At 48.0% G+C, this 23274-nt stretch overlaps 1 protein-coding gene across 5 annotated transcripts in view; it reads right to left on the bottom strand.

The window, feature by feature from the left end:
- The window catches only part of CAMKK2 (calcium/calmodulin dependent protein kinase kinase 2), a 125181-nt gene that overhangs the window by 48819 nt on the left and 53088 nt on the right, over window positions 1-23274 (bottom strand). For all 5 annotated transcript variants that reach the window (XM_033956771.1, XM_033956770.1, XM_033956769.1 and 2 more), the window contains 3 exons: window positions 15359-15406; window positions 11553-11606; window positions 1394-1445 (listed from right to left, as the gene is read on the bottom strand). In XM_033956771.1, the coding sequence (XP_033812662.1) occupies window positions 1394-1445; window positions 11553-11606; window positions 15359-15406 (154 nt within the window). The remainder of the gene's footprint in view (window positions 1-1393; window positions 1446-11552; window positions 11607-15358; window positions 15407-23274) is intronic.

The following is a 23274-nucleotide window of genomic DNA, read 5'->3' as shown; positions in this document are numbered from 1 at the left end:
TGCTGTGTTTGTTGGCTATGATGGTATGTTCTTATGTGGTTGAAAATGAATAAAGATTTACAAACCTCCCCCCCCCCAAATAAACGGTGCATTGTCAGCAGCAGCCTTGAAAAGCGGTCACTAACCGCCTGACAATCATGCAACGGTGCCGTTTAGAGAATCGTACCTCTGGCAAAGACAGGCGCTGGAAATGTAGGCCAGGGGTTTCAAGGCATTTCCAGCGCCTACCTGTGATGTGAATCCCACCTTACATAGGCGTTTCACGGCGCCAATGCCACACCTATAGTAGCATTAGGGGCCGGTGGGCACCTCCGGAGGCGTGATTCTGGCGCCGTTTGCTTAGGCACCGGTAGGCATTTTGAATTTTCATTTAAGTTGCGTTTTAAAATGGCGTTTCCCTCTCAACTCAGGCGCCATATTTTTTTTTTGTTTTTTTTAGAATTTCCCCTTTAGGAAGGAAGAAGGTGTTGATGCCCCTGTACAGGTCATTGGTGAGGCCCCACTTGGAGTATTGTGTTCAGTTTTGGAGACCGTATCTGGCGAAAGACGTAAGAAGACTTGAGGCGGTCCAGAGGAGGGCGACGAAAATGATAGGAGGCTTGCGCCAGAAGACGTATGAGGAGAGACTGGAAGCCCTGAATATGTATACCCTAGAGGAAAGGAGAGACAGGGGAGATATGATTCAGACGTTCAAATACTTGAAGGGTATTAACGTAGAACAAAATTTTTCCAGAGAAAGAAAAATGGTAAAACCAGAGGACATAATTTGAGGTTGAGAGGTGGTAGATTCAGGGGCAATGTTAGGAAATTCTACTTTACGGAGAGGGTGGTGGATGCCTGGAATGCGCTCCCGAGAGAGGTGGTGGAGAGTAAAACTGTGACTGAGTTCAAAGAAGTGTGGGATGAACACAGAAGATTTAGAATTAGAAAATAATATTAAAGATTGAACTAGGCCAGTTACTGGGCAGACTTGTACGGTCTGTGTCTGTGCATGGCCGTTTGGAGGAGGATGGGCAGGGGTGGGCTTCAATGGCTGGGAGGGTGTAGATGGGCTGGAGTAAGTCTTAACAGAGATTTCGGCAGTTGGAACCCAAGCACAGTACCGGGAAAAGCTTTGGATTCTCGCCCAGAAATAGCTAAGAAGAAAAAAAAAAAATTTAAATTGAATCAGGTTGGGCAGACTGGATGGACCATTCGGGTCTTTATCTGCCGTCATCTACTATGTTACTATGTCTCTTTGCTGCCACTTAAATGCATATGGGTAAACATCTCTGCAAATGCGTTACTGTTCTGCACATTTACGAACACCAGTGGCGCATTAACGCAGGCGCTCACTTTTAGAATTGCCCTTGTTAGGCCTATCCAGGGTTTTATAAAATTGTGCATCACTTACGCGGAAAGCCTGCTTGCCGCATTAGCTTCTTTTTGGAAAGCACCTTCATTGCCTGTGAGACAATGAGAGAAAGAAACATAACAGGATAGGGAAACATAACAAATCATTTTACATAATTATTATCATTACAAAATCAGAAATTCCATCTAGCCCTCATCAAAAGGAAAGGTGCACCATTTTATTACCGAAATCTTTTCAAAGGAAACTTAAAGGAAGAAAACATCTTCCTTCTATATAAGCATCTTTTTCAAATCGGGCTCCTCATTTTGAAAATAGCTATCTCAACCAATAAAATATATAATCTCCCATTATTTTTAATCAAGTAATTGTATTAACTGAGCCGGATCCCAAAAAATATAATCTATACTTTGAAAAGTCACCAAACACTTGCAAGGAAACTTCAGAAAAAATGTGGCCCCCAGTTCCACAACTCGAGGTTTCGAGGCTAAAAAGCCCTTCCTTCTGAGTTGGGTCGATCTTGCCACATCAGGGAACATCTGAACCTCCACAAAATAAAGCATTTTTATTTTTAAAATAAAGTTTCATCGTCAATGCCTTATCGCTCTCACTCAAAAGAGTTACAAGTAAGGTAGCTCTCATCTGTATTACATCTTGAGTGTCTTCCAAAAAGTCTGTCAGATCTATATCGATAGACACAAATGAGACAAACGAGAGTGCGTTACCAGTCAGAACATACTGGTGGTACCAAAGGAATTTCTATTTATGAGAATAATTAAAAAGGTGTAGACTGGGGAGGTCCGGTTTTAAGACAAAAGAACAGGGGAAACAAAACCACAAAACTTAAAAGAGCAAAACCAAAGTGGAATTGTCCAATCAGAATGGTGCACAAATAAAGTGTCTTTCAACACATCTGATAGATCCAAATGTCTTTATTCATCCAATGTTGTGCAAATTCATACAGTGACTCAATGACTCGACATGTACATGTTTTGGCCAACCTGGCCTGCATCAGGAATCTTGGGAGTCTTTGGGTGTACAATGGAGTGACCAAGATCTTATGCCAATCAACCAAAACGTTGCTTCAAATCTAAAAGCTCTGCAGAACGCTGCGGCCTTCTGCAGAGCTTTTAGATTTGAAGCAACGTTTTGGTTGATTGGCATAAGATCTTGCACAACATTGGATGAATAAAGACATTTGGATCTATCAGATGTGTTGAAAGACACTTTATTTGTGCACCATTCTGATTGGACAATTCCACTTTGGTTTTGCTCTTTTAAGTTTTGTGGTTTTGTTTCCCCTGTTCTTTTGTCTTAAAACCGGACCTCCCCAGTCTACACCTTTTTAATTATTCTCATAAATAGAAATTCCTTTGGTACCACCAGTATGTTCTGACTGGTAACGCACTCTCGTTTGTCTCATTTGTGTCTATCGATATAGATCTGACAGACTTTTTGGACTTGTTAAAATGTTTATTTTATTTTTATTTTTCCTCTAACTCTACTTTTCACTTCTCTATTACCCTCCAGGTACTTTAGTTAGATTGTGAGCCTTCGGGACAGTAAGGGAATTTTTCAAGTACCTTTCTTATTTCTAATCTTAATGTATATTTTCTGTAAACCGCTTAGAACCTAACGGATGTAGCGGTATATAAGAAATAAATTACATTACCGTATTTTCACGCAAATAACACGCACCCGTATAAAACGCGCACACGTGTATAGCGCGCAGAAATCACGATGATAAGCACAAAAACTTTGGTATAACGCGCTCACGATTATACCGCGCATGCTGCCCGACTCTCCGTTCACCCCCCTGACTTCCGTGCACTGCCCCGCCTCTCCGTGCGCTGTCCCGACTCTCCGTTCACCCCCCCCTGACTTCCGTGCACTGCCCCGACTTTCCGTGCGCTGTCCCGACTCTCCGTTCACCCCCCCCTGACTTCCGTGCACTGCCCCGCCTCTCCGTGCGCTGTCCCGACTCTCCGTTCACCCCCCCCTGACTTCCGTGCACTGCCCCGCCTCTCCGTGCGCTGTCCCGACTCTCCGTTCACCCCCCCTGACTTCCGTGCACTGCCCCGCCTCTCCGTGCGCTGTCCCGACTCTCCGTTCACCCCCCCTGACTTCCGTGCACTGCCCCGCCTCTCCGTGCGCTGTCCCGACTCTCCGTTCACCCCCCCCTGACTTCCGTGCACTGTCCCCCCTTGAAGGTCTGTCCCCATCCTGAAAGCCTGATGCCCCCCCCCCGACGTCCGATACATCCCTCCCCCCGAAGGACCGCCGACTCCCCAACAATATCGGGCCAGGAGGGAGCCCAAATCCTCCTGGCCACGGCGACCCCCTAACCCCACCCCGCACTACATTACGGGCAGGAGGGATCCCAGGCCCTCCTGCCCTCGACGCAAACCCCCCTCCCCCCAACGACCGCCCCCCCCCAAGAACCTCCGACCGCCCCCCCAGCTGACCCGCGACCCCCCCTGGCGACCCCCACGACCCCCCCACCCCCCTTCCCCGTACCTTTGGTAGTTGGGCCAGAAGGGAGCCCAAACCCTCCTGGCCACGGCGACCCCCTAACCCCACCCTGCACTACATTACGGGCAGGAGGGATCCCAGGCCCTCCTGCCCTCGACGCAAACCCCCCTCCCCCCCAACGACCGCCCCCCCCAAGAACCTCCGACCGCTCCCCCAGCCGACCCGCGACCCCCCTGGCGACCCCCACGACCCCCCCACCCCCCTTCCCCGTACCTTTGGTAGTTGGCCGGACAGACGGGAGCCAAACCCGCCTGTCCGGCAGGCAGCCAACGAAGGAATGAGGCCGGATTGGCCCATCCGTCCTAAAGCTCCGCCTACTGGTGGGGCCTAAGGCGCGTGGGCCAATCAGAATAGGCCCTGGAGCCTTAGGTCCCACCTGGGGGCGCGGCCTGAGGCACATGGTCGGGTTGGGCCCATGTGCCTCAGGCCGCGCCCCCAGGTGGGACCTAAGGCTCCAGGGCCTATTCTGATTGGCCCACGCGCCTTAGGCCCCACCAGTAGGCGGAGCTTTAGGACGGATGGGCCAATCCGGCCTCATTCCTTCGTTGGCTGCCTGCCGGACAGGCGGGTTTGGCTCCCGTCTGTCCGGCCAACTTCCAAAGGTACGGGGAAGGGGGGTGGGGGGGTCGTGGGGGTCGGCCAGGGGGGTCGCGGGTCGGCTGGGGGGGCGGTCGGAGGTTCTTGGGGGGGGGGACGGTCGTTGGGGGGGAGGGGGGTTTGCGTCGAGGGCAGGAGGGCCTGGGATCCCTCCTGCCCGTAATGTAGTGCGGGGTGGGGTTAGGGGGTCGCCGTGGCCAGGAGGGTTTGGGCTCCCTTCTGGCCCGATATTGTCGGGAAGTCGGCGGTCCTTCGGGGTGGGGGTGCGAGTGGTCCTGCCGGGGGGGGGGATGTATCGGACGTCGGGGAGTCGGCCGGGCAAGAGGGCTTGGGCTCCCTCTTGCTCCGATCGTGGATGCGGGTGCGGGTGGGAGCGCGTGCGAGTGGTCGTTCGGGGTGGGGGTGCGAGTGGTCCTGCTGGGGGGGTGAATCGGGCGTCGGGCGGGGTGGGAACTATGTTTGAAAACTTTCGTATACCGTGCTCACGCATATAACGCGCGAGGGGTATGCGCGGTAGGTAAAAACGCGTATAACGCGCGCGTTATATGCGTGAAAATACGGTACATTACATTACATTTGGATCTATCAGATGTGTTGAAAGACACTTTATTTGTGCACCAGTTTTAAGACAACCAGGAGCACAAAGTGATCAAAAGCCACCGCTAACAGCAACTTGTGTCCCAAGACAGTCCCTGCATTGTCAGACAATGCTCCGCCTCCAGACCTGACCTACTGAAGAGAACTCATCTCTCATCAGTAGATAATATATTGTCAAATATATTTATTGCGCCCAACAAGAGCAACAAACAGAGAACACATCAATACAGCAAATCCAGCTCAAAGTTTCAACAACAAGGAAACCATCCCACCCAGTAGATAAAGCACAGTTACTTACCGTAACAGGTGTTATCCAGGGACAGCAGGCATATATTCTCACATGTGGGTGACGTCATCTACGGAGCCCCGGCGCGGACAGCTTTTCAAGCAAACTTGATTAAAGTTTCAAGTTTGCACACTGCACCACGCATGTGCGTGCCTTCTCGCCCACTAGAGGGCGCATCCCACCTCGTGGTCCTCAGTTCCATAACTAGCAAGGAAGCCATCCCCGGGGAGGCGGGCGGGTTGTGAGAATATATGCCTGCTGTCCCTGGATAACACCTGTTACGGTAAGTAACTGTGCTTTATCCCAGGACAAGCAGGCATGATATTCTCACATGTGGGTGACCTCCAAGCTAACCAAAAAAGGGCAGGTGGGAGGATGGCAATTTAGGAAAACAGATTTTGCAAAACTGACTGGCCAAACCGGCCGTCACTCCTGGATAAAGTGTCCAGACAGTAATGGGAGGTGAATGTATGAACCGAAGACCAAGTGGCAGCCTTACATATGTCCTCCATCGGGGTGGATCGGAGGAAGGCTATCGAAGCTGCCATCGCTCGGACCTTGTGCCCCGTGACTCGACCCGGGGGAGGAAGGCCAGCCTGAGCGTAGCAAAAGGAAATGCAAGCGGCCAACCAGTTAGACAGAGTGCGCTTGGAAACTGGATGCCCTAATCGATTGGGATCGAAGGACAAAAACAATTGAGGAACCTTCCGATGAGGCCTGGTGCGTTGAAGATAATATGCCAACGCCCTCTTACAGTCAAGCGTGTGAAGCGCCGTCTCGCCAGGATGGGAGTGGGGCTTCGGGAAGAACACAGGAAGGACAATGGACTGATTGAGGTGGAAGTCCGAAACAACTTTAGGTAAAAACTTAGGATGGGTGCGGAGGACCACCTTGTCGTGATGAAAGACAGTGAAAGGAGGGTCCGCAACCAAGGCTTGCAACTCCCCAATCCGCCTGGCGGAGGTGAGGGCAATTAGAAACACCGCCTTCCAAGTCAGAAATTTCAAGAGGGACTTGTTGAGTGGCTCAAACGGGGGTTTCATCAGTTGAGCCAGAACCACATTCAAATTCCACACGACAGACGGAGGCTTAAGAGGGGGACAAATCCTGAGTAACCCTTTCATGAAGCGTGTCACCAAGGGATGGAGTGACAGAGGGCGTCCCTCCAGAGGTTGGTGGAAAGCAGAAATCGCACTGAGGTGAACCCGCACCGAAGTGGTTTTCAAGCCGGAGCGCGACAAATGAAACAAATATTCTAAAACCGAGGATACCGGAACTGATACCGGATCCAGGTGAAAAGACGAGCACCAGGTGGAAAACCTGGTCCATTTCTGCGCATAGCAAAGCCTCGTCGAGATCTTGCGGGAGGCTTCCAACACCTCCTTCACCGATTGAGACAGGTCCGGAGGAGTCAGGGAACAAGAAACCAGGCTGTCAGGTGCAATGACTGCAGATTGGGATGTAACATGGATCCTTGACTCTGAGACAGCAGAGAAGGAGAGACAGGCAGGGGAAGAGGCTCCCTGGCACTGAGTTGGAGCAGCAGGGAGAACCAGTGCTGACGCGGCCACCGAGGTGCTATGAGAATCATCGTGGCCGTGGATGATTTTAGGTGTACCAACGTTCGCATGATTAGAGGGAACGGAGGGAATGCGTACAGGAACCTCCCTTCCCAGTCGAGTAGGAAGGCATCCGCTTCCAGACGGTCCTGCGAGTGCATCCGAGAACAATATAGTGGTAGTTTGCGTGTCTCCGGAGAGGCAAACAGATCCACCTGTGGCGTTCCCCAGCGAGCGAAAACCTCGCGTAGAACTGCTGAGTGTAGAGTCCACTCGTGCGGTTGCAGAAGTCGACTGAGTTTGTCCGCCAGGCAATTCCGTTCTCCTTGGATGTAGACCGCCCGGAGGAAGATGTTCCGGGAGGCCGCCCACTCCCAGAGGCGAAGAGCTTCGGAGCAGAGGGGCCATGACCCCGTTCCTCCCTGCTTGTTCACATAATACATTGCCACCTGATTGTCCGTGCGGACGAGGACCACCTGGTCCTGCAATATGTGAACGAAGGCTCGAAGTGCTAGGAAGATGGCCCGCAGCTCTAGCACGTTGATGTGACACTGACGGTCTTCTGCCGACCACAGGCCCTGCGTGCGAAGACCGTCGAGGTGGGCTCCCCACGCGTACTCCGAGGAGTCCGTGGTCAGGACCTTGCGAAAAGGCGGAGTGCGGAATAATAGCCCCATGGACAGATTTGAAGAGTCTGTCCACCAACGCAGCGATTTCCGCAAGGGCGGAGTCACCGAAATGAGGCGAGACACAGGGTCGCACTCCTGACGCCACTGGGACGCGAGGGTCCACTGAGGGATCCTCAGATGTAGCCTCGCAAACGGCGTGACATGTACCGTCGAGGCCATATGGCCCAGCAGCATCATCATGCGCTTGGCCGACACCTTCGACTGTTGAGAGACCTGGTGGCTCATCCGTACCAGGGCTTCCAACCGCTGGGTCGGCAGGTAGGAGCGTAGGCGCACCGTGTCCAGCACCGCACCTATGAATTGAAGAGACTGCGACGGCCTCAACTGAGACTTTGGAAAGTTTATCTCGAACCCGAGAGTTTGCAGGAAGGCAATAGACTGTCGGGTCGCTGAGATAACCCCCTCCCTGGTCGGGGCTTTGATGAGCCAATCGTCCAGGTAAGGGAACACGTGAAGTCCACGCGACCTGAGGGCTGCTGCAACCACCACCATGCACTTCGTGAATACTCGTGGGGACGCGGCCAGGCCGAAGGGCAGTACCCTGTACTGGAGGTGGAGGTCCCCCACCTGGAATCGTAAGAATCTTCGACAGGCGGGGTGCACCGGAACATGGGTGTATGCTTCCTTCAGGTCGAGGGAGCACATCCAGTCCCCTTCCTCCAAGAGGGGATACAGAACCGGGAGAGATAGCATTCGAAACTTCTCCCGGGCCAGGAATTTGTTGAGCTTCCTGAGGTCCAGTATGGGGCGCAGGTCCCCGGTCTTTTTTGGGACCAAGAAGTAGCGGGAGTAAAACCCCGTACCCCACTGGTCCTTGGGGACCGGCTCGACCGCCCGAAGCTTCAAGAGGGCTTTGGCTTCGGTTATAAGGGTCGGTAGCTGCGAACGGTTGCAGGGGACTAAACTTGGGGGACTGTCCGGCGGCGAGGACACAAAGTTGAGCGAGTAGCCCTCGGAGACGATCCGGAGCACCCAAGCGTCTGAGGTAATCCCGGTCCATGCCTCCCGGAAGGACCGAAGACGGCCCCCGATAGGAAGGGGTTCTTGTGAAAGTGCGGAGGGGAACCCGCCCCGTCCGCTCAGCCCGTCAAAAGGAAGGCGCTGGCTTAGAAGGGCCCTGCGCCGGAGCTTGGGGTTGTCCCCCTCTGCCTCGCTGAGACGGACGTCTCGGAGGCGGTCTCGAGAAAGCCGGGGTCGACTTCTGAGGGTATCGGCGCGGCTGAGGCCGAAAGGGTTTCTGCGGCGGGGGCCTAGGTTTGGGGCGGACCAGGGATGCTAGAGAGCGCTCCTGTTCCGACAAGCGCTTGGTCGCCGCGTCCAATGACTCGTCGAATAACTCGGACCCCACACAAGGCAAGTCTGCCAGGCGTTCCTGCAGGTTTGGGTCCATGTCGAGGGTGCGAAGCCAGGCCAAGCGGCGCATGGCCACCGCGAGGGCCGACACCCTCGAAACCAGCTCAAAGGCGTCGTACACTGCATGGAATAGGTACAACCGCAATTGAGACAGGTTGGACATAAACTTGTCGAATCCTGCTCTTTGGGAGTCCGGTAACGAGTTTCGATATTGAGGAAGGTCCTTCACCATACCACGCAAAAAGGAGGAAAAGGTGAAGGCGTAATTTAGAACCCTGGTGGCCATCAGGGAATTTGAATAGAGGCGACGGCCAAACTTGTCCAGGGTCCGCCCCTCCCTGCCTGGTGGAACCGCCGCAGAAACCCGTGAGGGCTGAGATTTTTTAAGAGCAGACTCCACCAGAAGAGACTGGTGTGAGAGCTGCGCCTTATCGAACCCCTTAGGGGGAATCGTCCTATACTTCGATTCCATTTTTGAAGGCACAGACGTGACTGTAAGAGGGTTTGACAAGTTCTTCAGCCAGGTTTGCAGAAGGACACTGTTGAGAGGTAGTCTAGGGACCTCCCTAGGAAGAGTGGGGAGGTCCTGTTCCTCCAAAAATTCTTTGGAATACCGAGAGCCTACCATCAGGTCAATCCCCAGGGCTTGGGCCATGTCCTGAACGAAGGATGAAAATGAGGACGGCCTAGCCTGGGGGGAGGGGGTTCTCGACCGCCCCACCGAGGAGAGGGGGGAGGCCTCATGGGAATAATGAGGGTCCCTAACCGATCCCGAATCCCAGGATCCCCTCTCGAGGGCCCTCGAGGGGGAAGGGGAAGTTATCCTCCTCGCCGAACCCTTGGGTGAGGACCCCGGGGTTCGTGGGACACTCTCCCGTTTCCTCGGCGAGGCGGCCCGGGAAGACTTCCCATGGGGTGAGCGGAGGAGCCTCGGGTTGTCGAGGCGCAACTCCGACACCTGCAGCGCCTCGCCCCCGAACGACGAGGAACGGTCGCGCCGAGGCGAGCCTCGTGGCCGCTTAGACTTCCTCGATCGACGCCCCGTCCGAGGTCGCGTCGAGGGCGAGGCGTGTCTGGAAGACCCGGAGGAAGAGGAGGAAAGACGGCGCACTCTGCGCAACTTTTCCTTGGGCCTTACACTCCGCTCAGGGGGTTCCCCCGAGGTCGAGGTCCGGGGCGGGGCCGAGACCGAGGTGAACGGGGCCACCGTACCCGAGACCGAGGTCGCCGAGGTCGGGGCTCCCGAGGGAGCCCAGGTCGGGGCCTCCGAGACCGAAGGCGTCCCGGCCGAGGTCGAGGCCGCCGGAACCGCAGCACGCTGCAACACTTCCAGGGCTCCCGACAGCTCCGATGAGATCAGAGCTCGGAGGAGATCCTGGAAGGCCGGAATCCCCACGAAGGTGGGGAGTTCCGAGTCCGGGGCACACTCCCTGGAGGGCGACCTCGGTTTCGAGTATTCCCTCGGGGTGTGCGGAGTCGAGGTCCGATGCGGGGCCGGGGTCGACCCACCCGCCTTGGCCTGACTCGAGGATGGCTTCTTTGCTGAAGGGGATGGAACAGAGGCCTTACCCGAAGCTTGCTTCACTGACGAGGCCTTTGAGGAAGAGGGCCGAGGCGAGGCCGAGGCCCCCGAGGACGCCGAGGCCGAGGTCAAGGCCGGGGCCGAAGCCGAGGCCGACGTCGAGGCCTTAAGCGGTGCGTCGACGGCGAACAATTCGGCCATTCTTGCCTTACGGCGACGGAGGGCCCTGTTTTGGAAGGTAGCACAGCGATCACACGAGTCTGTCGGATGTTCGGGCCCAAGGCAGACGATGCACCACCGGTGAGGGTCAGTGATGGAAAGCAACCTCTCGCACCGGCTGCACTTTTTGAATCCCGTAACAGGACGGGACATCCACGAAGAAAAAGAAGAAGGCCGGGAACGTACCGACGTCCCGCGGCCACGGATTCCGGGAGCCCCCGGAGTCCGATGAAAAACGAAAGACTTTTTTTTTTTTTTTTTTTTGAAGAGAAACGAAAAGAAAGAAACAGCACCGCGAACTAATTCGAAGGAAAACAAACTAAACGCGGCAGCTAGAAGGCAAAAACACTGGAGCTCAGATCCACAGGGCTTTCTTGCTCCGCGGAAAAATTTGAACTGAGGACCACGAGGTGGGATGCGCCCTCTAGTGGGCGAGAAGGCACGCACATGCGTGGTGCAGTGTGCAAACTTGAAACTTTAATCAAGTTTGCTTGAAAAGCTGTCCGCGCCGGGGCTCCGTAGATGACGTCACCCACATGTGAGAATATCATGCCTGCTTGTCCTGGGATAATATATATAAACCCATGAAAGAGATGTATAGAATGTTACCCAGAAAAACCTTTAATACCCTGGATGGCCTAATGCGGAGATAACTTTCAGGCAGCAAACGGTACTTTTTAACATCTAAACAAAACTTACACACCAAAAATTCTAGTTAACATCTCAGCATGCGGAGAGCAAATTTTGTACCGGGGGGGGGGGGGGGGGGGGAAGGACAATTCCGAGATCGGAGGAGAAAATTGTGGAACTTTCAGCTAAAGAGAATAAAGCAGAATGAACTTCTTACATAGTAGGTATTGTCATCTTCATTGTAAGCCAGTTTCACCACGCCGTAGGAACCCTGGAGAAAGGTAGCACATTGCATTTCTGAGCAGGCTACTAGTTGAAAAAAATATACAGTAAAACCTTGGATTTCAAGTAACTTGGTTTGCAAGTGTTTTGCAAGACAAGCAAAATTTTAACTTGATATACAAGCAATGTCTTGCAATACATGCACATATAGTATACACACATCACAACTGAGCCAATGGTTCTTCTCTGACACTGCAAGAGTGTTGTGACTGTTCTAAACAAGCAAAGACTTGCAATACGAGAACATACAGAATACACGTGTCACATCACCACAACTGAGTCCATGGTTCTCTTTCTGACGCTGCAGGTGTGTATTGACTGTTCTAAATGAGCGAGGTCTTGCAATACAAGTACGTATAGTATTTTGTATTAAAGTTTTTGGGTTGTGGAACAAATCGTCTGAGTTTCCATTATTTCCTATGGGGAAGTTCGCTTTGATATACGAGTTAGAGAATGACACGGTGACAAAATTCATCACCGTTCCCGTCCCCGCGGATAACCGCGGGAAACCATCTTCATGTCATTTTTTAAGGAGAGAGGGAAGAATCAGAGTATGAATGGCCACAACCACTGACCCGCAAGCTTTGCTTTGAAGAATGCTGGTGTAGAAGGACCGAGGTTGAAACAGACACTACAGAATGACAGTCTCTGGTATCCAGAGCAGATATTGTGATGTCATAATGCCGCATTCCACTAGTGCCTAAGAGCCAATCACATCAGTGATGTCACAATGGCTTCATTATCCTTGGCTCACATAAGAATCAGAGTATGAATGGCCACAACCACTGACCCGCAAGCTTTGCTTTGAAGAATGCTGGTTTAGAAAGACTGAGGTTGAAATAGACACTAGAAAATGACATGGGATTATTATCCGCGGGGACGGGAACGGTGATGAATTTTGTCACCGTGTCATTCTCTAATACGAGTGCTTTGGATTACAAGCATGCTTCTGGAATGAATTATGCTCGCAAACCAAGGTTTGACTGTACATACATTTGCTGTCCTACAGATCCATTCCTTATAATGCACAAGAAAATTTTGTTATTGTGGTGTCAGCAGCAAGGATGAATGGAAAAAGAGGATTACCAGGATGGTCTAACGGGCTACAAATGAGCGGGGTTGGAATGCCTGGTAGGTCAGCGGCACCTGGATCTGTCTGGTAGGCTGTGTAGAACCTATGCTAGTCAACAAGATTTAGACGGTGGAATCGACAGTTCAGTTTAACGCAATCCAATATGTCTATTCTGCTTAACCCACAAGGGTTCACAGTAGAGATGATGCACAGTAACCCCCCCTAGTTTTAAAAACTTGCACTCACCATTCAGAGCTTCATGTGCAAGTTCTAGGATACAGTCATGTGCATAAAAATTGAATAATTAACTGTTAATCGACGTCAATGATCTATTGGCTATAATTAGCACTAGTTAGCATTTAGGTTGAAATATATTTATAATCATCGTTACCCATGTTTCCCCGAAAATAAGACAGTGTCTTATATTAATTTTGGGTCCCAAAAACGCATTAGGGCTTATTTTGGGGGGATGTCTTATTTTTTTTCATGTACAACAATCATCTCTCCCTTCCTCTCCTCCATCCCATTTCTTCCTCTTTCTTTCTCCCCTCCCCCCCCCCCATGTGTAGCATCTTTCCTCCCCTCTCACCCATCCCCTTGTGCATCTTTCTATCCCTCCCATCCCCCTGTGCAGCAGAACCCCACCAGCCTTCCCACCGTGAGACTGACATGCCTCCGCTCCGGGGCCTCCTAAAGCAGCAGGGGTGGGGGTTGCTGAATCAATGCGTCCAATTTTTTTCAGCAAATCAGGCAGCACTAGTGTCGGGGAAGGAGTCAAGGAATGTCGGGGACATTTGTGTGTGTGTGGGTCTTCGGGGGTCAATCTTAACTAGGGATTATTTTTATATATTTTGGGGTAGGGCTTATATTAGGAGCATCTTTAAAAATCACACTAGGGATCATTTTCGGGATAGGTCTTATTTTCAGGGAAACGGGGTATATATGGCGACAAAGAACAACTTGATGCATTCTAACATAGAAAAAGTAAAAAAAAAAAAAAACCAACATTATACATGGGTGTATCTGGAGGAGTGGTGTGGGTGGGATGGGGACCGACCTAGACTTAGGGTTCCTTTTACAAAGGTGCGCTAGCGTTTTTAGCGCACGCTAGCCGAAAAACTACAGCCTGCTCAAGAGGAGGCGGTAGCAGCTAGCACGCTCGGCATTTTAGCACGCGCTATTCCATGCGTTAAGGCCCTAACGCGCCTTCGTAAAAGGAGCCCTTGGTCCATCAGTCCATCAATGACTGTCAGAATGCATCCAACCCTCCAAAACCTCCCTCCCTGCAACCCCAAAAAGTAATGTACAGTATGAAAATTAACCAATCAGCTGTACAGTTCCCAGAGAATAAAAAGCATATAGAACAAACTTTACTGGGCAGAGATCATCCACAATTCAAGGACAGTGGCACAGCGGGGGAGGGGGCCGCCACCGCCCTGGGCGCCTTGCACCCTCGCTATGCCACTGTTCAAGTAACTGTTTCTTAGCTCTCTTACCTCAGAGTCTCTACTCAAAATCTTTCCATAATCAGTAACTCCTGCATTTGACTCTAGCATTTAAACACGTAACTGCCTATAGTCGGGATTCTGCAAACTGCATACACAAAATCCACAAGGTCAGGTAAGACTGAAGAATACTAACAGTTATATACTTACGGTTAGGTGCAAGCATTACACCACTGAGCTAGCAAAGGACTTGCACCTAAAGTTAGGCGAGGAACTGCGGACTTATGCTCATATTCTATGGAAAAATTATGTTCTTACCTGTTAATTTTGCACGGGGCAGTGAAAGGTCTTGTCCCTATACCCGCGGGGCGGTGAAAGGTCTTGTCCCCATTCCTGCTATAAACCAGTTGCAAATGTCCCCATTACTGTGGATTTACTACGGTGACCACGATTTACCACGGTAAACGGTCCCCGTGCCATTTTCTACCGGGCAGACCTCTATGGTCTATGTCCCAGAAATGCCAAAGATGAAGTATTTTATATCACATTCATTGTTGGCTTAATCATGAATTGATAATGAGTGTGACTGTTGGGCAGACTGAATGGACCGTTCAGGTTTTTATCTGCCATCATTTACTATAATATTTATTTATTTTAGTATAGCCTTAATGGTTTACATTCAGGTACTCAAGCATTTTTCCCTCTCTGTCCCGGTGGGATCACACGCTATCTAATGTACCTGGGGCAACAGGGGATTAAGTGATTTGCCCAGGGGCATAAGGAGCAGCATGGGATTTGAACCCACAACCTCAGGGTGCTGAGGCTGTAGCTCTAATCACTGTACCACACACTCCCCACAACATAGTATTCTATAAGTTATGTATATAAGTAGTCTCACCTAGGCTCCACCTAGACCTCACCTAGGTGTAGGCCCACCTGTAAAGTACGCACTACGTAAGATACGCACACATTTACAAAATAGTGTTTAACTGGAATTTGGGCCTATACATGCTATGAGTCATATCGATTTATGTATGTAATCAGTGCATAACTTTACAGGGCAATCTGGCTGGGTCGTTTTGATCTTTTTCGCACTGCCATCTGTTACTGGATTCTTACGTACATCCTCCAGTCCAGGTTCTTCTGGCTGCATATTTTAAACTTTTTACGATACAGGAAGGAATGATAATATACGCGGATGAAGATTTCATGCTGTAATGTTACCTTTCCGATTTCATCTTTTAGCTTATACTGGTTGAGCTGCACACAGTCCTACAAAACAAAAAAAAAGAAACGTGAAAACGACCACCAGCGTGAAACAATTGAGCATCTGTTTTACGAATAGACTGAAGGCAGGTCAGAGGTGCTGCCGCCATGAAATTAGATAACAGAACTCAGAGGCTTAGAACAACTTTATATCTCTGTTGGCACTAAACTGGCCTGCACAGGGCTCCGGAGCCACTAATGGCCTCTTTTACAAAGCCGCGCGGCAACAGCCCTGAAGCCCTTTAAATCTCTATGGGCTTTGGGGCCGTTAGCGCAGCGAAGCCGCTAGCGCGGCTTGGTAAAAGAGGCCGTAAGAGCGGCCCTGCTGAGGGATATACTATATTCGAATTAGTATTTTTTCATAGTGCATACATTCAACTAGGTAAGGGAAGGGTGTTAATTATATTTCTTGAAACTCTTGTTCGAGAATATCATGTCCCGCTTCCTAATTCTGAATTTCTTATTCACTTCCATTAGAACCTTGCTTCAGGGTACAACTGAATACAGTCTGGTATTCGCAACCCATCAGAAAGTATGAGACCATAGTCAATGTTGTACAGTAACTAAGTAAATGTAACTAGTTATTGTACTTAAGTATAAATTGTGTTACAGTAAAACATTGGATTGCAAGTAACTTGGTTTGCAAGACAAGCAAAACATTTTATTAAATTTTAACTTGATATACAAGCAATGTCTTGCAATACAAGTACATACAGTATACAAGTGTCACATCATCACAACTGAGCCAATGGTTTTTCTCTCTCGGACGCCGCGAGAGTGTAGTGACTGTTCTAAATGAGCGAGGTCTTGCAATACAGGTACGTATAGTTTTTGTATTAAAGTTTTGGGGGTTGTGGAACGAATCGTCTGAGTTTCCATTATTTTCTATGGGGAAATTTGCTTTGATATACGAGTGCTTTGGATTACAAGCATGCTTCTGGAACAAATTATGCTCGCAAACCAAGGTTTTACTTGTAAAGTACAGAATAACATTCACTACTTTTACCTAATTACATCTGATGCTTCCAGTTAAAAGTAAAAACAGTTACGAGAAGTGATTCAAGATCCACTGGATGTATCAGCCTTATTAGAGACTTCTGATAGGGAAGTAGCTACTCCGGCTACCTTGCTTCTTTCAGTCGCTCTCACCCTAGAGAAAACATGGCTTTTAAAATTATACTTTAAAAATAAGCACAAAGAGTTCTTGGGTTTGAAAGTTCAAATGTTTCCTGATTTGGGCAGGGACACACAGAAGCGTAGGAAAGAATTTATTTTATTAAGACCTGGTATTACAGCCTTGGGTGCTACTTTTTTCCTTCGATACCCTTATAAATGTATAATTCGTTTTCTTTGAACCCTCACAACTGACAACATTTCTGTCTCTGTCGAGGCTGGAGAATGCTCAATGAAGGCTAGATGGCTGCCCTTAGCACAAGTTTAACCTATAACTGTTTTTTTTCCTAACAAACAAATTGTTTTAACTCCGTTTTAATTTAATTTTGGATCCTATAAGAGGACTTGAGCTGGATTTAAGTTAGGAAAATTTTTTCTTTTGAATCTGTATAATTTTTTGCATTGGACGGTTTTCCTTTATCTCTTGAATCTTGCTTTCTGTACAAGTTAAATCTTGATTATGTATATTTGAAAATTTATAAATAAATAAAAAAGTAAAAACAGAAGCAAGATGTAAAATGCAAGTTCCTCAGTAAACCAAATCAAACAGCAAAACCTGGAACGGAGTTTTGCTATTGCAAACCTCTTCACACATACAGTGGATTGTTTCATCTTAAATTCTGCTATTGCGTGAAGATAGCTTATGAGAATAGTGGACTTGCCTGTGTTTCTTGAACTGGTTACTGGTCCTCCAGCCATACAGAACTGGGTCGCTTTGAAATGGAGATAAAACTGAAGCTGCTTGCAATCGTTGGTGAACCGATACATCTCTACTAGAGAATGACACGGTGACAAAATTCATCACCGTTCCCGTCCCCGCGGATAACCGCGGGAAATAATCCCATGTCATTTTCTAGTGTCTATTTCAACCTCAGTCCTTCTACACCAGCATTCTTCAAAGCAAAGCTTAGGGGTCAGTGGTGTGGCCATTCATACTCTGATTCTTCCCTCTCTCCTTAAAGAATGACATGAAGATGGTTTCCCGCGGTTATCCGCGGGGACGGGAACGGTGATGAATTTTGTCACCGTGTCATTCTCTAATCTCTACCACAACACATCCGTAGTCATTCGTTGGAAAATTTTCCAATGGGGTGGCTGTCAACTTAGGGCTCCTTATACAAAGGCGCATTAGGGCCTTAACGCGCGGAATAGTGCGCGCTAAAATGTCCTGCGCGCTAGCTGCTACTGCCTCCTCTTCAGCAGGCGGTAGTTTTTCGGGTAGCGTGCGCTATAGCACGCACTAATCCGGTTCGTGCGCTAAAAACGCAAGCGCACCTTTGTAAAAAGAGCCCTAAATTGACAGTCTTTTGAAAGGAAGCTTGCTTGTCCGGGCCCCCCCCCCCCCCCGAGTCTGAAGAGTTCCCACACATTTGACGTTCTTGCATCCGTACTCAAATACGAAGGGCTGCTGAAAAGTTCTCAGCCCCTCCCAATTTAGGGCAGTCTCCAACGAGGCCTATACACTTAATCCAGCGATTTTCCACTTTTTTTCATTCTGTATTTTTCTGACAGAAGGAAAAAAAAAAAAGTAGAAAATCACTGGACCAACCCAGCGCAGAAGAGATTTTTAGCGCCGGCTGGCATGCTGAATGCTCTGCGCTGTTCCAACGCTCACAGGAACTCTATGATTCTCAGAGCAAGCACAGAGCATTCGGCGCACCAGCCAATGCTAAAAACCTCTTCCACGCTTTTGTAAAAGGGGGCAGGGGGTAAGTATATAGCCCTCGATGGAGACTACCCCAACTCTGTTGGTTCAGCTGAGAACTTTTCAGCGGCCCCTCGTATATTCAGCATTTGACATCGGATGAAAAACTGTTAGAGCAAGAAGAGACGACAATTTCAACTTTGTAAAAGTAACTGGCCAGCATGATGACAATAATAAGAAGGTGCAAGTGATTCATTCGATCAGACTCAGTGGTGTGGTGAGAGGCGTGGCCACCTCGCTTCTCCCTCCGACGTCACTTCGTATGTGTAGCGTCCAGAAGTGACGTCAGCGGGAGCCAATGCGGTTTGCAAGGAGCCGTTGATGTTGTTGCACGCACCCCCCCTTCCCCCATGAGCGACAACGTCAACATATGCCTCACAACTGAGTCGTCTCTCCCGCTGATGTCCCTTCCAGGTGCTGCGCACAGGAAATGACGTCGGAGGGAGAGCCAACTGGGTCGCGAGGAGCACACTGAAGTTCTTGTTGCTCACGACGATGAACAACTAGAGGGACAGGTGAACGGAAAGGAAGGGGGCGCACGCGGCAGGGGGAATTGGGGAAGGAGACGAGGGAGGGGGAGGGGTGCCATATTTGCATGAGTGACAGCCATTTTCAAATTTTACTAAAAGCAAAGTGGATTGAATTGTAGAACTACACTTCTCCCTCCCTATCCACAGGTGTTAGGGGCAGAGCCGGCCCGCGAATATTAAAAAGCAGCAAATGATATTTGGGCCGGCTCTGGCCTACCCCCCTAGCATCCCTTAAGCTTTACCTGGTGGTCTAGTGGATTTTCGGGGCAGGAGTGATCTTCCTACGCTCCTGCCCCATGTAGATCACTCATGGGAAATGGCTGCCATGAGCTCCTGTCGTAGTCTCAAGAGACTGCGGGAGCTCACGGCAGCCATTTCCTATGAGTAATCTGCATGGGGCAGGAGTGTAGGAAAATCGCTCCTGCCCCGAAAACCTGCTAGACCATCAGGTAAGGCTTAAGGGGGGGGTCTAAGAGAGCTTAAAAATAGCCCAAAAAATGAAAATGGATTAAAAAAAAAAAATTGCAAATAACCGAATGCTGAAACCGCGGATTCGGAGGGAGAAGTGTAAAACATTGTTGGGATAAAAATGTTAACAATACTTGCATTCCTTGTATTTTATTTAAAAAATTTCTATACCGTTTAAAAACTAAACGGTTTACATAATTTAAAACAAAAACATAATAAAATAAATATACAAACAATCCTCAAAAATCATGACTACAAAATAATACCATAGCTTGATCATGAAAAGTTCATCAACTCTGCCAAAGAGGAATATTATTGGCTAGAGAAAGGCATCTACAAATAACTACATCTTAAGTCATTTTCTAAACATGCCCCTTTCACGACAATTTCGTATCTGACCCACCAGGGGGTTCCATAACTTAACTCTGCACAACAAAAGATCATTTTACCAGTTTCAACAAGCCTTGGATTCACAGTCGTCTTCAGTAAAGCTAAATTCTCAGAGCGTAATGATCTTTTCGATATATAACTAACCCCCTCTTCTACTAAACTGCGCTGAATGGCCCGTGCTGCTCCCGACGCTCATAGAGTTCTTATGAGCCCTGGGAACAGCATGGGTCATTCAACGTGGCTTCCAACGCTAAAACCGCTAGCGTGGTTTAGTAGAAGAGGCCCTAAGTATATTATTTTAAACAATTCAATACAAGAATTGATGACAAATCATTACTGCTTTATACTGTACTCTGAAGGCGACTCAAAAATTATTATACTCAAAAAGTATTATACTATACAATAACTTTTTTTTTTTTACTTTCACTTTAGTAAATTTTTTAATGTGCTCTTCACTGTATTTTTACTTAGGTACTAAAAAATATATTTATTTTTACTTTTACTTAAGCACTTTGAACAACACCGACTGCGGTACACTATCGCTTGTAGATGAAGGTTTTAAGAGTACACAGGATCATGGCAATGAATGAGCCAGAGGGAGCATCAAGTTTTCAAGGATCTTAGCCTCGCAAAGTTTCAGTACGAGCCTTCGGGTCCACCACATTCTTTTCTTGCATCCAATGTGCCTCCACTGGGCTTGGGTCAACAGTCTTACTGAACAAGCAGCAAATAAGCAGCCGAGATGTTAAACGTCGAATTACAGTGAACTCAAGTGTATTTAGAAGTCACACATGCTAGATCTCCTTCCAAGCTTTAGATTCACACAGGCAGTATTAAAACTTAGACACTGTCCATGCAGGGTTGCATTTCACAATCTTTTGGGGTTTTGTTTTAGCTCTGCTGGTCAACTACACAAAACGGAAAATGACATCTATATCTCTCTTTACTCCTGAGTAAGAAAGCTCATCTCCGCATTTGACCCTCCATAGGAGAGAGGTGTGTGTTCCTTAGGAATTTCTAGTCTTATCACAAGGCGGATTAATGAGTGTCAAACTCTATTTATATTTTACTCGGATGACTTCCAAAGTAAACTGGAAAAATTAAAAAAAGAGGTCGGGAAGAGGTCATTTACGTAAATATTACATCACTCCCACGGGGAGGGCTGAGGGACCTTTCCATCTTTCTGAGCTCTACCTCTGCCTCCTCCCATCTGTTTACATTGGCCTAACTCAAGCAGAGTTTTTGGGGTTTTTTTTAGTTAATCCATATTACAAGAGAGATGCAAGGTGAAATGTAGTGTGAAAACTGTGCACTCCATCCCAAATGCAGAAAAAGGCTTTAATGACAAACAGAGATCTTGTTTGCCATCCCCATAGCTTTATTTCTGCATTAATCTGTAAAATAAATTTTAGCTGATCTAAAAATGTTTTCCATTATTGGGCAAGACTGAATGAGTCTGGTGGCCCTTCTCTTTCAATATCTAGCTTTCATGTTGTATGTACAGTATCAGTTTGGAAACACTGAAAGGAGTTAGGTGAACAACAGATATAGAGTCTTGTATTAACACATACTAAGAAGCATCACATCCTGTATTGTATTTGGACTGGTGAAAATGGTTTTGCAACAGGAAATAACCAATTATTTCCATATATGTATCATGGAAAAACAGAGGCGGCTGTTTGCTTTCAGCACTGCTCTGATTAATAAATGCCTTCAATATTTGACTCTTGTTTCTTTTATTTATAGGCAGGAAAGTAGATGTATGGGTGGAATTTATTAAACCTCTAAAGCGAGCTTTATTGGTTTCATCTCTGTATAGCTTGTCTTAGTCTGGTTTGATTTGTTATTGTTTAAAGTTTCCAAAAAACCTAGTTTAGAAGAAGTAAAGGAACTCCATTAAAATAATAGGGAAGACCTAACCACGATCCCAAAAGAAAGACATTCAACCAAAAATCCATTTATACTCCTATTACTTGTTAATAATCTTAAGGTTTAACCAGGACTAATATAATGTTTTCCCTCATTTCTTGCAGATTTATGCTCCCCTCCCCTCCGATCATCGTTCAGTATTCAAACGCCATCTTAAAAAAGAATGTTGTTAATACTCTTTTACAATTTTTATAATTTACTTCTGTTCTAATATCCTTGGGTAGTGCGTTCCAAGCATGGTGCTAACCAGAACAATGTTCTTTGTCTAGAGGTGGCCCAAAGGGATATTTTAAAATGTGGAGATGCAAGCCTAAAATTTTGGATCTTGGTACATCTCATGGGTGTATACAAAGATATGTTCAAGTAGTCTGGTTCATGTTCCCGTAACACTTTGTGGACAGACATAACAGTTTAAATTTGCATCTAAACTGAGCAGTTAGAGGCATAACATGATCATATAATCTGGCACTCCCTAGAAGCCTTATGTCAGCGTTTTGAAGTGTTTGCAATCTTTTCTGTAAGTAATGGGTTAAACCCCAGTAGACCACATTTGCATAATCTAGTCTTGACACAAATAATGCATGCAATAAAGTTTGCAACGTAAATGCTTTAATATATTTTTTAATGGGGGCGTAATTGTCTGAGAATATAAAAGCCTCTTTCAACTACCACTGTTATCTGATCTTTGAAGGTTAGGGCAGAGTCAAGAAGCACTCCTAAATATTTAAAGCTGGTGACCTAACAATGCAGGTGCTAAATTCAGGCATCTATTAGATCAAGAGAACCAGCACATTATTGATTTAATAACATAACATAAAATTTTATTTGCATACCGCAATAAAACTTGCGCTATGCAGATGATACAACGCTCATCACCAGCAGCAAAGAAGACATGCTGTATCTGCTCAGAAAAGTCAAAGCCAAAAATCATAACAAGGGATTAGAACTGTACATAAACAAGACGAAGATCATGAAGACAGAAAATGATGAAGATTTTGAACCTGAAGGTGATAGACCAGAAGTTGTAAAGGATTTCTATCTCCTGGGCTCTTTCATAAACAAAGAAGCAATTAGCAGGGAGGAAATACTCTGCAGAATAGCACTTGGTCACTCTTCAATGAAGGCTCTCGATAAAGTATTCAAAGACAAGGAGGTAACACACCAAACAAAGATCAAACTTGTATATGTACTCGTTTTCTCAGTGGGCAGTTATGGATGCGAAAGCTGGACACTACGGAAACAAGACAAAAAGAAGATTGACTCGTTTGAGCTTTGGTGCTGAAGAAGGATTTTAGGTGCGCCGTGGACCGCCAGAAGAACTAACAAATCGATTCTAGAAGAGATCAAACCGGCTATGTCACTCGAAGCCCAAATGACGAAGTTACAACTGTCTTATTGTGGTCATACCATCAGAAGAGAGAGATCACTGGAGAAGGACATCATGTTTGGGAAGATCGAAGGAACCAGATGAAGAGGGCAAACTGCAATCAGATGGCTGGACACGTTGAACACAACCATGGGGATGCCCACAGGAGGGGTAGATGATACACAGGACAAATTGGCTCAGTTAGCCTTCACTGCGGCACGGTTGACTGTGGCTCGCTATTGGAAGAGTACATCTGGGCTCTCCTTGCACCTTATGCAGGACAAGTTGGGCTGGGTATGTGATAGATATCGGC

The sequence above is a fragment of the Geotrypetes seraphini genome, chromosome 8 (assembly GCF_902459505.1).
Source record: "Geotrypetes seraphini chromosome 8, aGeoSer1.1, whole genome shotgun sequence".
NCBI classification, from domain to species: Eukaryota; Metazoa; Chordata; class Amphibia; order Gymnophiona; family Dermophiidae; genus Geotrypetes; species Geotrypetes seraphini.
This window is presented reverse-complemented; position numbering and strand designations above follow the sequence as displayed.